Genomic DNA, 15513 nt, shown 5'->3' with positions numbered 1-15513 from the left:
GCCTGCGAGCCTAGAGGCCATGATCCACAACAAGAGAAGCCATCACAATGAGAAGCCCGTGCACCGCAACGAAGAGTAGCCCCCGCTCGCCGCAACTAGAGACAGCCCGCGCGCAGCAATGAAGACCCAATGCAGCCAAAAATAAATAAATAAATTTTTAAAAAATACAAAAGAAGCACAAATATTAAAAAAAAAAAGAAAGAGAAAAGATTCAAGATGATAGAGGACTGTGCTCTCTGCAGAATAAATCTAGGTTATACTTCAAAGTATTTGTTTTACTTATAGAAACAGTACAGATAATAAGCTTAGCTAATTAAAAATATAATGTACATGTCATAACTTGTTTGGTTAGTTGTCTATAATATTTTAAAATATATATCTTAATACTAACAGTTTTAAGAGATTTTTAAAAAGATAAGCTGTTTCTCTAGATTAGTTCATGAAGTAAATTACATAATGCATATACTTTAGTAATATCCAAATATGTACTTGTTAATTAGAACTTTGTACTTTGTTAATTAGAACTTGTTGATTCCTTAAAAAATTAGACCCACTACAATCAACCCATTGGTAAAGAATAAGAGAAGAGGAAGGAGGGAGGGAGGAAAGAAAAGGAGGGAAGGAAGCAGGGAAGGAAATAAATTATTTCTCATAAAGTATGGTTTTCAATAATGTATTGGCAATTTTTGTAACTTCCTTTAAAGGTAGGAACTTTTTTAAAAAACTCAGTCTGTTGGGTTTAGAAATCTTAAGTTCACCCTGCTTAGTTAAGTTATATCTAGAACATCAATGCCTTTCCTCCGCCTCCTTTCCAGATACCTTTTATCCCTCTCTTTCTCTCTCCCTTTCCTCTCTCCCTTCCCTCTCTTCCTCTTCTCTCTGTCTCCGTCTCATACACACACACACACACACACACACACACACAATGTGTTTAATTCAATTACTAGTTGAAAGTAAGTCCAAAAGGGACACTAACTAGAGCACAATAAATGGTAGAAAGAATAAAAATACAGCCCAAGCTAAATAAGTCAAAGAGACGTATCCTTTATTGGCTACACTCCCCCAAATCATTCTTGTTCCAAATAAACCAATTGTGTCAGGTCTGGACAGGTGTAGCTCCAAAATCTCAAGGAGAGTTTACTTCTCTCAGTGATATTATGGAGGAGAGCAGGAGAAGGAAACAAGCCCAGTCTTAAATTCCAGCATACAAAGGGACATTTCTAGGTGTTTCAGAGGTTTTATATATCATTGTCCTTCTCTACAGACAGCAGTTGGGTAAAGAATCTCACTGATTATAAGTTTCCTCAATACACCTTCCCAATCCACAGGTAGGATTAAACATCATGCAGAGCCAGGCTGCACCTTAACCTTCACACTAAGCTTTAGTTTCAGACTGTAGCAACTCACATAAATGGTCAACATTTGGATCTATACTAGTCCACTACAGTAGAGTTCAAGGGTATTGATACACATTTTAGTTTAAAACTCTTTAAAAAACTCCTCTATAGTTGATCTGGTCTTCTATAAAATGTCAAAAAACAAAAAACAAAAAACACCAGCTTCTCCAGGATCCTTAGGTGAACAAGGTTCACCTGGGGTAGATCTAGGCTAAAGTGAATCCCAAGGTGTGACCTATAATAAACTATACTTCAGGAACCTTCCAGATCTTGATCAGTGGGGGTGGGGAGTGAGGTGTTTACCTCATTTGCAGAATTTGCCAATCATGTTACTGGATAATGTATACATCTGGAAAAGCACAACAGTTACCAAAGTGGTGCTTTATCACAAAAGTGAAGATTTCCACTAGAGTAAACCCAAACATGAAAGCTATTTTTAATAAAAGATAAATAATAAATCTATAATTGCATTCACTACAAACAACTTTATCTTTTACAACTATGTAATTTGCTTGATAAATATTAAATCCATGAGGAAGAGCTGCACTGTACAGGTTTCTTTTTTAAAGACTGTGTAAAAGTAACCTTTAACAAGCTAAGAAAGCAAGCTAAAGAAAATCCCAAATCTGTGGTATCAAATTTACGCTGATTACAAATGGTGATTTATACCACCTGATTTAAGAAACCATAAATGCCTATAATTAAATACAACAGTCCTACTTGGTTTTCATTTAGTAAAGTAATATTACTGAATGATGTACCACAGAAAAGACATCATTACAATAACTACATCCCAAGCAAAATCCTACTCTCAAATGGACTACAATTTAAACTGCAAATAGCAGAACCAAGAAAAAGGAGAAACATATATAGAAAGCCTCATAGCCCACCTTTCTTCTTGACTGGCATTCTTGGGTCTTTCCACTGCCACAGGATTCAAGATCTCTTTTCAGGTCTCAACTTGATCCACCTGGATGGAGGCCAAGAGCCAGGTAACTGTTGCAAACCACTTCACTGTTTGAAATCCAGGCTGTCTTCTTTCAAATAAAGAAAAAATGATGTATTTTTTCCACCAACTTTGACAGTGCCCACGGAGTTTAAAGAAAAATAGCTTTTGAGTTTTTCAAGTTTTTCAATGTTTATAAAACATTTATTCTGTTTAAAAAGAAAATTATTGTAAGCATAGAAAACATTATTAAAACTCCTCTTCAGGCAGCAACATTTTTGGAGTTCGATGACTAACTCAATTAAGGCACAAACCAAATTTACACAGCTGTCTCATTACTCAGTACATGATCAAAGATGAACTGGTTGATGATAAAAACCCTCAATTCTTCAGAGAAAAATTTAAAACCCTCACCCCCCAAAAATACTTTTAAAAACCTCTTTGACTCTAGTCTCTAAAAAAGGTGGGTGAGTTTGGACAGTTTTCTGGGGCAGAACACAGACTGAAAGGCCCCTTTCTATTCACTGGACCAGAAGTTCCGGATCTCACCCCCTCAGTGAGACAGGATCCAGCTTGCTGTCACTTTCATTTTTTTTCTTCTGTGCTCTCCAAGCCCCTCAGGCTTGATCCTTAATGCCCCCTCTGCTTCTGATCCTCCCACGTATTAACCGAGAGGATTGAAAAGAAGGAAAGCAATCCCCTGGCATGGAGACATTAAAGTGACAGTGCTACTCAATGGGCACTTGATGCAGGATGAGTTGGCGAAGATTTCTTCACACTGGAGTCATTCACATCATGCCGTCTCTTCGCATCCAAGCAGCTCCCTATCCGGCGAGGAAAAACACTGAGACTGTTCGAGACAAGTCAAACCTTCCCCCAAAGGTGTTTTCTGAGACGCTGTAGTAGTATTAGGCATGTGAGCATAAGCTGTGCAAACAGTTCGCGGTTTCCTAAATGAGAGAGTTCGGCCGCTTGGCTTCCACATCCACCCTTTTTCCCTCAGTCTCTCTCCAAACTACCCACCTTCCTTTTGCAGAAAAAACAAATCTCTCTGCTACCGCCGGCCACCCCTGCCCACACCCCGTTCTTATATAGAAGAGCACAGAAATGTCCTGCACCCTCCACGCGATGAAGTGTTTCCTCAGGCAGGAGAAACAGCAGCACTAGAAATTATATAACTCTCGATTTTGGCTTCTCTAAGACATGGAGACTGGAGGGTCGGGGGGTGCTGGTCTGGGAGATACTGCTGGGCACTGAAAGCGCACAAAAGGGCGCCAGGCGTCCTCGCAGCGCCCCCCAACCCGAAACACCGGCTGGTAAGGGGGTCTTCTCGGGGAGCGGGGGTGGGGGGGGGGCGAAAAATTCTCTCCGGTCTCTTTCCAAGCGAGGAGAAAGGATGGAATATGAGGGGACTAAAGATTGAGGAGGGGAGTCTGACGGCTGTGAGGGGAGGAGGCTAGTCGGGGCCGCTCTGGCAGCCGGTTGGGGGCTCTAGGGAGGAGGTGCCCGAGAAGCCGGAGCCGTAACACACGGGCCAGGCCAGAGGGGCAAGCACCCTGAAGGAGTGAAAGGGGCTGGGCAGCTCGGCCCCAGCTAACGGAGGTGCCCTGAGAGGAAAACGCGCAGCGACATCCCTGCGCTCGGACCGCCCCCACGTTCCCCTCAGAAGGCGAAAAGAGGGAGCTACGCTAACAAATTAAAGAGAAGGGAATACGGGCCTGGCAGGGGGGCGGGCCCATGGGAGTCTGGGCCTCCTGGAAGCCAATGAGCGGCTCCAGTTTCTGGACGCCGGGCCCAATCACAGCCAGGATGGAGGGCGCGGCTTTTGACTGAGTCGGGGCGGGCCAGGGATGCGGGCTAGAGGCGTGAGCCCGCACCACTTCCCGCCCCGGGAGTTCTGGGTCCCCGCCCACCACTAGTGACGTGAGTCGCCAAAATGGCGGCGCTCGGGCGGGGGGCTGGAGCCGACCGGAGGGCTGCAGGTGTGGTGCCGGCGGGAGCTCGGGAAGCGCCCAAGGTAGGCGGAAACCCAGGGTGGTATAGGCGGTGATTTCTGCAGCCTCAGGTGCTGGTGCACTCTTCTGAAATGATGCGCGTAAAAGGGATTTGAAGTTTAAAGAGAACAGCTCCCAAGTCCATGCAGGGCGCAATTGAATCCCTGGTTGCTATGAAAAGAGGTAGGGAGAAAGTAGGAGACCTAAAGTTTAGTCCTGATTGATGAAGCCTGTTTTCTCTTGACTCGGGGCCTTTGCATTTTAAATTTCCTGCCATTTTGTCCTGACCTTTGCCTGGGTTGTGGGTTCTGAGGACATGACTACATCTTGCTTATCCGGGGGACTTTCAAATACCAGGTGAATGTCTGAGCAAATGATGAGTGAATGTTAAATAAAATTCTGAAGGTCAAGTGAAATAATACACATAAAAGCACTACAAAACCATAAAATATTACTGGTATAATCGTGGTGACCAGCTGAGTGGCCTTGAACTGGTTACTTTTTAGATAAAATGTTAGTTATAGAAAAATTTTTACATTTCAATACTTGTAAAAATTCTATCAGAAAGTTATCAGTAGATTTCTCTGCTTTAATAACTGCCTTACAAAAACTATGCACTCAAATATTTGCTGTCCTGTTTCAGTATTTTAGGATCATAATCCTGGATATCTGTGTTTCCTATATAATGAGGTGTAGACGAGGTAGGAGGTTGGTACAAGGGATTGCCTGAAAGTTTTCTTTGTGAGGAATAAGGGACTTCAGTGAATTGGATGACAGCAAAACAAAAAGTTTTCCCAAGTTTCTGGTTAATTGTCATGTTACTGACATCTGCCTTCATGTACACTAGAGGGATTAGATATAGAATCTCCCTTAGATATTGCTATCTTGTCTCTTCCATTTGCCATTTAGATGTCAGAGAGAGGCAAAAGATTAAATCTAGTCTGTGAAAAATAGTAATTTATAAAATATTTTACTTTTTTTTTTCTGTCCTCCCCAGATATTTTAAAGAAAAAGATAGAACTGGCTTGAGTACAGTTCTTCAATGATGCAGGGAAAGAAACTCGTCCATTATTACTCATTGTTTAATACCATATGAAGGTTCAAAAGAGCCTATACCTTCAGGATGTTGATACCATGGATGAATTGGCCTTTCATTAGTTAGGGTTAGGGTTGGTACATATCACTTATTCAGGAAATGAATATTACAGTGATGTTCAACATGTGTCCATTGACTACCAGCATCAGAATCACTTGGTGTTATTAAAATGCAGATTTCTAGACTTTACCCTACTCCTGTTGAATCCAGATATCTCAATAGGGAGCTCAAGAGACTGCATTTCAGATAAACTCGTGATTCCTGTGCACATGAAAAGTTGAGAATCTTACTAAGTCTATTTTATGTCTTTTATGCTTAACCCACTCTGATTCTCTTGCCCAGGACTCCTAAAATTTGAGACTTATTAGTCTATGCCCTTGACCGTAAATGTTGTTAAAATGGAGAATCATATAAATTGTGAAAGGCATAGATTTAATCTATTCATTGGCTAATCTGGAATCCCATAATGCCAGTATGGCAAAAGATGTAACAAATATTAAGACGTTTCACAGAAATCTGAGAGTCTTACCCAGAGCAAAATATTCAGAAGGGATCCTTTCTGAGGGTCCAGTTTTGTTTTGTTTTTTTCAACTACTGGTTTCTGTTAAGATGCTACTGGCCAAACCTCATGGTCCCTTGACATTAGCAACTGTCTATTCATACATCACACTTGGGACACAGGAACTTTCCAACCCTGGAGCCCAGTGCCATAGGTCCAGGCTCCCTGATATACTGCATAGCAATTTCCAGCAAAGGCCCTACTTCTGCCCCAGTAGGGATCTGGATATATATACCTTATATAATCCAAGGTAACCATGATCCACTGCCTCTTCCTAGGCTGGAATGTGTCCCTCTTTCTGATGTTCTGTCTTGATATTCTCCAAGGCAATCCCTGTTCTCTCCTACCTCTCCAGGAAACTCAACATAATCTCCAAAAGCTCAGGCTTTCATGAGACAGAGGATAAAGACAGTGGTCAACAAGTAGCTACTGTTTACTTTCAGCTCTGAAAAAGCTAGAGCATGGAGAACTACAAAGGGCCTGGCTACCTTCAGGGAAAACTGTAAAGAAAACAAAAAATATCTCAGTAAATTATCCTTCTACAACAAGTCCTCAGGCAAGTCAGCCTCTCTGAACCTTGTTTGTCTCATCCATAAAGGTAGAGATGACCATTATCCTACCAATTTCTCAAAGTTGTTATGTGAATCAAAAAGCCATCGTCTAACAGATAATAAGAGCTCACTAAATAGTGACTGAATCATTAACAAAGTATGTGAAAGCAGATGACAGTACCTGACACTTTTACTAGAATCTAAATGTTTTTTAATCTGCATCTGTAGAATTTATAAGATTTAATATTAACATCATTAGCTATTATGGTTCTGGATTTTTGTGTTTTCCAGGACATCAAGATGCCAACATACATATATGGTCAGTCCAGTCCTTCTCTAGGAGATGCAAATCTCAGAAAACCAATGGTCATCGAAATCATAGAAAAAAAATTTGAATATCTTAGACAAGAAAAGTAAGAGACTCACCCAGACTGAAAGTCAATAACTTTATTTGCAGATCTTCTGTATTGCCATTGTTTCTAGGTATCTAAGATCCTGTTAACTTCATTGAGTTGGTTATAAAGAAAGCTTATTTTCAAAAAAGAACTGGAGGGAAACATGAGCAGATGAAAATAGCGGTTTGTTGGAATACTGAGACTGTGGATAATTTCTTTTCTCTCTTGAAATTGTTTTGTTTCTAAAATTGTTGAAATGTTATTTGTGCAATTAAATGTTATTTGTGCAATTAAAATTAAATTTTTTTTTTTTTTTTTTTTTTTTATTTATGGCTGTGTTGGGTGTTCGTTTCTGTGCAAGGGCTTTCTCCAGTTGTGGCAAGTGGGGGCCACTCTTCATCGCGGTGCGCGGGCCTCTCACTATCGCGGCCTCTCTTGTTGCGGAGCACAGGCTCCAGACGCGCAGGCTCAGTAGTTGTGGCTCACGGGCCTAGCCGCTCCGCGGCATGTGGGATCTTCCCAGACCAGGGCTCGAACCCGTGTCCCCTGCATTGGCAGGCGGATTCTCAACCACTGCACCACCAGGGAAGCCCCTAAAATTAATATTTTAATTAAAAGTAATTAGGAGAACACCATTTTGAGGGCTACTTATATTAATTATCAATTGTAATTAATTTCAGTTTAGAATTTATTACCTCAGCCACAGTGCTGAGCTCAGCAAAAGGGAATACAGATTCCGTGATGTACATATAGTCTCACATTACCATTCTGACTTTTAGATTAATAGAGCTCAAGAATAAAATCAAAGGACGTTGATCTTAGACTTTAAACATTTCTGGATTTAGGTATGAGTCAGAAAAACTAGAGCTCTCAAATTTCTTTGGATGAAGTTTTGGAAATCCTAGACAAATTATTTTAAATGTATCTGGACTACTTAAGAAATAGTTATTTTCTAGAAGGCCTAACCAAATGTAAAGAACTTTTTTCAAATGACCTTAAGCAAATTAATTCTTTTAGTAGAAAGAACAGTATTCTTGGATTTAGATAGTTCATAAAATTTGGCTACATTGGAACATATTCATATTTATTTGTGGCCAAAATTTATTCTCTCTTTAAAAGAGCTCCATCTTAGAACCACTCTATTCTCAGAAAGATAATTCTATTGTTCTCTCATTAGAATGCAAGTTCCATGAGGGGTGGAATTTTTTTTCTTTCCGCCTCTCCCCCCCCCCCCCCCCGCAACTTTATTCACTGCCCCACCCTCAGCACAAAGAAAATACCTTTCTTTGTATAGTATTGAGCATAGTAAATGCTCAAGAAAAATTTGATGTTGAGTAAATATGTAATAACAAACCGAGGAAAGGATATATCTATTAGAAGAATATTATGTTAAACTTAATTCTTCACTTTGTTTTTCCAATTAGGACTTTGAACATATATGGAACAGTGACCTTTGGAACAACAGCTGGTTTCTCTGGAATACTGGCAAACTTAATTTTCAGACATTGCTTCAAGGTTAAACATGATGCTTTGAAAACATATGCATCATTGACTACACTTCCATTTTTGTCTACCATAGTTTCTTGTGAGCTTCTTGTAAGACATGCTTTGTATTCAGGTAAATTTAAATTCATTAACATATAATGTGTTTATATCTAAGTAAAATTACTCATTAACATATACCGTTGCTACTGCTGATAATAGTCCCTTACATTTGTGTATTTCTTTACCACTAACAAAGTACCTTCACATATATTGTCCTGTTTCATCCCCACAACAATCCTCCTAATCAGCCAAGGCAAGTAGTATTGTGTCTTTTCTTTACAGGTAAGAAACTAAGCTGAGACATGTTCAAGTACACTAAGAATCAGCATGATATACTGGGAAAAAAGGAGGCTTTGGTATACTACATATTTCACTTAAGTTTTGTGACACTGGGCAAGTCATTTAATCTCTGAGACTCAGTTGTCTTATCTATGAATTAGGACTAATAGTACTTACCTCACAGGATTAAGAATTAAGATACTGTATGTTGAATGTCTAACATAGTATCTGGCATATTATGGGCTTTTAATGTTATTTCCTACCTCCTCCCCTTACCTTAAGTTTCACAACTAGTAATTGATGGAACCTCTGACCCCTGTTCATCAGGTCCCTGCTTAAATACCTTTTCCCCAGGGAAACCTCTGATTCCCTCAGGTTAAGTTTCTAGATACATTCTCTATTCATTTTACCTTCAAAGCATATGCACACTTAAGATTATTTGTTTAAATATTTGTCTAATGTATTTCTTTCTTAGTAAACTGACCTGAAGGTCAGAGATTGGATCTCTTCTGTGTAATACTGTATCCCTAGCACATGCCTGACACATAGACAATATAAATGTACTACCCTAGAATCCAGATATCTGGTCTGCTAGTTTAATATTCTTCACTATGAAATTACTTCTGCCAACAGCCATATAAGTAAGAGGTAACTTATCCTTATGTGAAGTATAATAAAAGCATTTTTAAATGTGATACATTTAGTCTATTGTGCCATAGACTGAATTTCTAATATTCTTTCTACTATTTTGCTATGCTTGAGGACAATGCAAATAACTACTGTATGAGGACCCAAGACTCTTAATAGTTCTTATCCTGAGTCTTAAAGGGAGATCAAATTTACTTTTGTTTTCCAGGTAATATAAGCCGGGAAAATTGTGTTCTGAGAAGTTCACTGATTGGCATAGTGTGTGGTGTTTTATATCCCATTGCTTTAGCTTTTTCTAAAAATGGACGTCTGGCAGTCAGGTAAGTCCATCTTTTTGTTCCGTTTCTTCCTTTCTTCCCCCTTTTTTTTTTTTTTTAATTTATTTATTTAATTTATTTATTTTTGGCTGCTAGTTGAGGCAAGCAGGGGCTACTCTTGGTTGCGGTGTGCATACGGGCTTCATTGCGGTGCCTTCTCTTGTTGCAGAGCACCGGCTCTAGGCACACAGGCTTCGGTAGTTGTGGCACGTGGGCTCAGTAGTTGTGGCTCGTGGGCTCCAGAGCGCAGGCTCAGTAGTTGTGGAGCACGAGCTTGGTTGCTCCGTGACATGTGGGACCTTCCCGGACCAGGGCTCGAACCTGTGTCCCCTGCATTGGCAGGTGGATTCTTAACCACTGCGCCACCAGGGAAGCCCCCCCCTTTTTTTTTTAATGTTAATAAACTCTCCTTATTCTTTAGCTGCCAATGACACATTTTCATCAAAATATCATAGTTTCATATTTCAAATAGCTAATTTTAACCTTTTTTGCTATCTACATGAAAGATCGAGAATAGAAATGATCAGTTTAGGAGACATCAACAAATTTTTTATAGAATTTACTTCCAGAGGAAGTAATTAATCCTTTTTCATTTTTAGGTATCATACTGTTCCACTGCCACCAAAAGGAAGGGTTTTACTTTATTGGCTGCTGCTTTGTCAAACAGAGATAAAAGCAATGGTGATTCCTCTTATCCTTCAGACAGCCCTTGGAATATATCATGGTCTAGAGCATTATGCAATATTTGAAAGTACACTTGAGAAAACTGTACATGAAGATTAACCAAAGAATGAATGGATACTAAATCAGCATAATGGACTTTTTTATGATCAGGACTTAGGCACTGCTGAAAGAGTTAAAAGTAATTCTGGATAGAAAATTTGTTTCTTTTCCTTTTGCCTGGTGTATAGCAGGTGCTCAATAAATATTCAGTAATTAAATAAATGTAGGTTTCGTCTCTGTTTTGTCATTGTATGTGGAAATGGATTTGAGGCCTCAAGGTCTGATCTATACATTTATGTATGTATTCATTCACAAACATTTATTGAGCACCTGCTAGGTCTCAGACATTGTGTTACATATAGTAAGAAATCGTCCTTACCCAGAAAGAACTCACAATTAGAAATGTGAACACATAGCATGAGAGGGTTTGAGAGATACACACATAATTCTTTGGGCACACTGAGGGTGTGGCTGTTAACTACTTGTGCAGAAGGGAAAGCTTTGGGGGGGAAGGTGACATTTGTCCTAGATTTTGAAGGGGAAGTTGAAAGTTCACAAGAAAGCAATATAACAGCCCGTTCCTCTACTCTAAACTCTAATTCAGTATACTTACTAGCTCTTATCATTGACAAATTACCTTCACTGTGCTATTTAAAGAACATTTATTGAGTGCCTGTTTGCTATGCATTAATATAGGCACCAGGGGTATGAAAATTCAGTCACTGCCCTCAAGAAGCATAAAATCTAAAGAAAGAGGTCACAGCATGCTTCTTTAAGTCTGCTAGAGCATTCTTGAGCTACATGTTTAGGGAAACAGGAGAGGAAATGAATGCTGTCTGATGAAAAGAATAAGACACAGAATGGAACCCCGTTAACTCATTCTCCTTGTCTTAATCACATTCATCTTGAGATTTAAATTGGTCATCTGAGGCCCCAAGCAACACAAAACAGAAATGGAAGTCTTAACGAGGTGCTTTACAGCATCATATATAACAAACTGAAATACATACACTCTTTTACTCATTAAAAAAAAAATGGTTAGTAAGCCGTACAGCTTTGTATTCTCAGAATAATTCATGATACTTGAAACTCTGAGGAAAGGGTAGGCAATTGGGGGGAGAGAGGAAACCAAGTCAAATAGATAACAAGATCAATGGTAGTAATATTAACTCTTAAACAATTATTATACAAGTACATGAATACCTTCTTATTGTGAGATATACAAATGATCCAGAAGTATATAGAGCGTGACTTGAAAGTCCCCCTTCACTCCCACTCCATCCTATTTCTACTCCATTCTCCAGAGGCAACCATTATCAAGTTAGCACATCTTTTTCCTTGTAGTATTCTTTTGTAACTTACATATTGTTTTTAATAAATGGTATTATCCATACATATTATACTGGAAATTAATTTTCCCTTCAATATATGTCTTGGAGATCTTTCCGACTCATTACGTGTAGGTCTAACATGTTCTTTTTGGTGACTGAAAAACATTCTTGGTGATTCTAGTATTCACATAGGTGATCCTTCCAACACCTTGGTCTATCCTACCACTTATTCCCATGGTCATACTTTAGACCTGTGCTGTCCAATATAGTAGTCATTAGCCATGTGTGGCTCCTGAGCATTTGAAATGTGAGTAGTCTAAATTGAGATATGTAGTAAGTGTAAAATACACATTAAGTTTTAAAGATTTACTATGTAAAAGAGAATATAAAACATCTCAATAATCTGTTGATTACATGTTGAAATGTTACTCTTTTGGATATACTGGGTTAAATAAAATACATTAAAATTAATTTTACCTGCTTTTTTTAATCTGGCTACTGTGAAATTTTAAGGTATATACACAGCACATATTTTTATTGGACTGTGTTGCTCTAGACCTTGTCATTATCAATAAATTGAAATTCTTCACATTCTCAATTGTAAAATCCCATATTCTGATCACTACCTCCTGTCCTTCCTGTTTATTCCTTCTCATACCACAATCCGGCATTACTTCAGGTCTACCAGAATCTATAATCCACCAATCCCACTACCTTTTCACTGTCTCTCACCTCCCTCACATCCTTACCATCCTTCTCCAGCTTCAGCCACATCAATCTTTTTAAAGTTTGCCGATAGCAAGGAAAAAAGAAAAACATAAAAATGAATCTAGCTAAGGTTGATTTTGAAATAAAGATATTTGCCTCTTGTCTTCTTTTGTGAATTTTCTGTTCATGTCTTTGGTGCATTTGATTTGTAGATCAAATAAATTCTCTATAAATTCTGGGTATTTTGTTTCTTCATATGCTGAGATAGTAATCTGAGAAATACAGCAAGGTTGATTTAGATTCACCTCCCTTGCCACCTGAAAGCAGGAGAGATTTGTATCTTACTCCATGACTTCAATTTGCCTTTTTTACAATAGAAAAAGCAGGGAAGTCTATCAGTGTTTTCCACTGGCTTTGGAAAGCAGTACTTGCCAAAGTGGCTGTAAGAGGCCTGAAAGGAGAAACTAGGGAAAACTTGATCTGGGCCTGAGCCCAAAGGTGAAGCTAGGTGAACCACAGTGAAGAAAGGCAGCAAGTCACTAGAGGCAAGATAGTTCAAAGGTGTGAAGTACAGCCTGGAGCTCCACTATCAAAAGTTCAAATCCTGGCCTTACTACTTACCAACGGGATAACTTTGAACAAGCTATTTCACCTCTCTGCACCTCACTTTCCTCATCTGTAAACTGAGAAATAAAGATTGTACTTACCTCATAGTGGTGTCAGCACTAAATGACTTAATACATGTAAATCAAAACAGTGGCCAACTCACAGGAAGTCCGTATATGTTACTGCCATTACTGTTGTTCCTGTTGCTCTTACTGCATGCCAGCTAGCACAGTCCTTTCCCTAGCCTGTAGTTATCTGTTTAGCATTTTTCTAGGAAAGATTAGAAAGAAGCACAGCAAAGAAAATTCACAAGCTATCTTTCACTTGAATAAATACATATTCATTTATTCAACTAATACTGATTCAAGATACAGCATGTGAAAGACACTGTATACCACAGGTTGGGCAATCTACCTAACCTTTCTGACTGTGTTTCCTCTTAAAACATAGTAATAACTGCTTTGCAGTGAGGTTATAGAAATGGAACCATACCATACCTGGCCTATAGGAGGTGCTCAATAAATGTGGTTACATTGCCTGTTTTCCCTGATGTTCTCCCTGAGTTATATGTAATGACTAAGATATGGTCCCAACTATGAGAACTTACCTTCTCTCTCTTGGCTTTTCCCCTGCATTTTCTCCAACTGCCTTAGCCATGTGATTATCCCCCTGCTTTTGTATTTACTGCATCATATTGCATTACTTGCTATGTATTGTATCATATTGATTTTCTTCCTGCCTTTGTACAATTATACTGTCTTGTGTAAACCATTCAGTATTTGAATTTCCCACTTTAAGCAGTAATCTAATAATGAAGAAATGGTATTCTACAGATGCGGCTGATTTCATAGAACTTGTTCACTTACATTCCTAAGCCTCATTAAAAAAAAAGATTCTTCCAAAGATACATAACCCATATTCCCCTATCTTCATCATCTTATCCCCACAAAGACAGTCACGCTAACATTAATAAAAAGAATAATTGAATCCTGGTATCCCTGAGTCCCACCAGCTTCACTAAAGTAATGACCCCCAAAAGCCTCCCCAAGATTAGACATAGCAGAAGAGTAGTAAACTTAAAGACACAATATCAACTTCAAAGTAAAACTGAAAAAAAAAAACCTAACATAGTATTAGTGAGTAGCCTTATATACCTGTAATTTAAGTCAATTAAGGAAGGGATGAGCAGAAAAAATTTTTTGAAATACTAATGGCTGAAAATTTTCCAGATTTGATGAAATGTATAAAACAAAAGATTCACAGATTTCCAGTCCAAGGTGGTAATACAGGAGACCCCTAAACTCATCTCCTCCCACAAACACACCGAATCTACAGCTACACACAGAGCAATTCCTTCTGAAAGAAATCCAGAAACTAGCTGAGCAACTCCTACACATCAGGCAAACAAGGAAATATCCACACCAAAATAGGTAGGAAAGGCTGAGAAACACTCTTGCCATAAGCCCCCCTGCCAGCACAGCAACATACGCTCATGAGGAAACTTGAAAATCCCAGTTTCTCCCACGCTGTTGGCCACACACCTTCCAGGTGTCTGCTCCTCTGGTGACACGGGGCCGGGAGATGCTCTCCTCAGCTCCTTGCCTGGGTGGGCAAGTCAGGCTCTAGGGCCAGCAGAAATCCTCGTTTGAGGGTCCCACTGAGGGTCCCCGGTCAGAGTGCTACAGCTGAGCAGAGTGGCTGCTTGGGACTACTGCTCAGGTGCTGCAGAAAGCCTTCTTGGAATCTGACATGTTATTACTTTCGGACCGTTGGCCAGCTGCTCCTGACTTAGCCACATGAAGGCTCAGACTATCCCAGTCTCTGAACTGAAGAGAACCAACACTATTAGCACATCTCTCACCACCATGAATGCAAGGTATTTCAATGAAGTGTATCAGGAGGACATCTACAAATCCCAGACTGGCATGTGCAAGTTCTGAGGAATGATGGAATAACCCAATGTATCTGGGTGACCTTTGGAGACAGCTGAGACAGAGCTACAACAGGGCAGTGGCTGACACACAACTCAAAGCACATTTTTCCAGCCGTGTGGCTGACAGGGTTTTGGTGCTCTGGCCGGCTGTCAGGACTGAGCCTCTGATGTGGGAGAGCCGAATTCAGGACATTGGACCACCAGAGACCTCCTGGCCCCATGTAATATCAATTGGCGAGACCTCTCCCAGAGATCTCTGTCTCAATGCTAAGACCCAGCTCCACTCAACGACCAGCAGGCTCCAGTGCTGGACACCCCATGCCAAACAACTAGCAAGACAGGAACACAACCCCACCCATTAGCAGAGAGGCTGCCTAAAATCATAATAAGTTCACAGACACTCCAAAACACACCACTGGATGTGGTCCTGCCCACCAGAAAGACAAGATCCAGCCTCATCCACCAGAACACAGGAACCAGTCCCC

The 15513-nt window shown here is 39.8% G+C and overlaps 2 protein-coding genes across 3 annotated transcripts in view; one reads left to right on the top strand and one right to left on the bottom strand.

The window, feature by feature from the left end:
* The window catches only part of DLG2 (discs large MAGUK scaffold protein 2), a 2071189-nt gene extending 2068757 nt beyond the window's left edge, over positions 1-2432 (bottom strand). The window contains exon 1 of the mRNA XM_059930672.1: positions 2288-2432. Coding sequence (XP_059786655.1) covers positions 2288-2306 — 19 coding nt within the window. The 5' untranslated portion in view covers positions 2307-2432. The remainder of the gene's footprint in view (positions 1-2287) is intronic.
* A 1773-nt stretch (positions 2433-4205) lies between these two features.
* Positions 4206-12651, top strand: TMEM126B (transmembrane protein 126B). 2 transcript variants are annotated; one of them, XM_059930670.1, is made up of 6 exons: positions 4275-4360; positions 6348-6548; positions 6835-6956; positions 8363-8556; positions 9619-9730; positions 10327-12651. In XM_059930670.1, exons 3-6 carry the CDS (start codon positions 6844-6846, stop codon positions 10508-10510), a joined length of 603 nt encoding a protein of 200 aa, XP_059786653.1. In that variant the 5' UTR covers positions 4275-4360; positions 6348-6548; positions 6835-6843; the 3' UTR covers positions 10511-12651. The 2 variants fall into 2 exon arrangements, with proteins under 2 accessions (XP_059786652.1, XP_059786653.1); XM_059930669.1 differs by lacking the exon at positions 6348-6548 and having other exon boundaries at positions 4206-4360.
* The last annotated feature ends 2862 nt before the right edge of the window (positions 12652-15513 follow it).

This window comes from Balaenoptera ricei, chromosome 8, assembly GCF_028023285.1.
Source record: "Balaenoptera ricei isolate mBalRic1 chromosome 8, mBalRic1.hap2, whole genome shotgun sequence".
In the NCBI taxonomy this organism is placed as follows: Eukaryota; Metazoa; Chordata; class Mammalia; order Artiodactyla; family Balaenopteridae; genus Balaenoptera; species Balaenoptera ricei.
The sequence above is the reverse complement of the archived record's forward strand: the minus strand, read 5'-3'. Positions and strand labels throughout refer to the sequence as shown.

What these genes read in the sequence shown, in the direction of transcription:
- TMEM126B (XM_059930669.1), top strand. Translation starts at nt 4,280, where the DNA reads ATGGCGGCGCTCGGGCGGGGGGCTGGAGCCGACCGGAGGGCTGCAGGT. An exon ending in GAGCTCGGGAAGCGCCCAAG is followed by an intron (nt 4,361 to 6,834) that starts GTAGGCGGAAAC and finishes TGTGTTTTCCAG; the next exon opens with GACATCAAGATGCCAACATA. An exon ending in GAATATCTTAGACAAGAAAA is followed by an intron (nt 6,957 to 8,362) that starts GTAAGAGACTCA and finishes TTTTCCAATTAG; the next exon opens with GACTTTGAACATATATGGAA.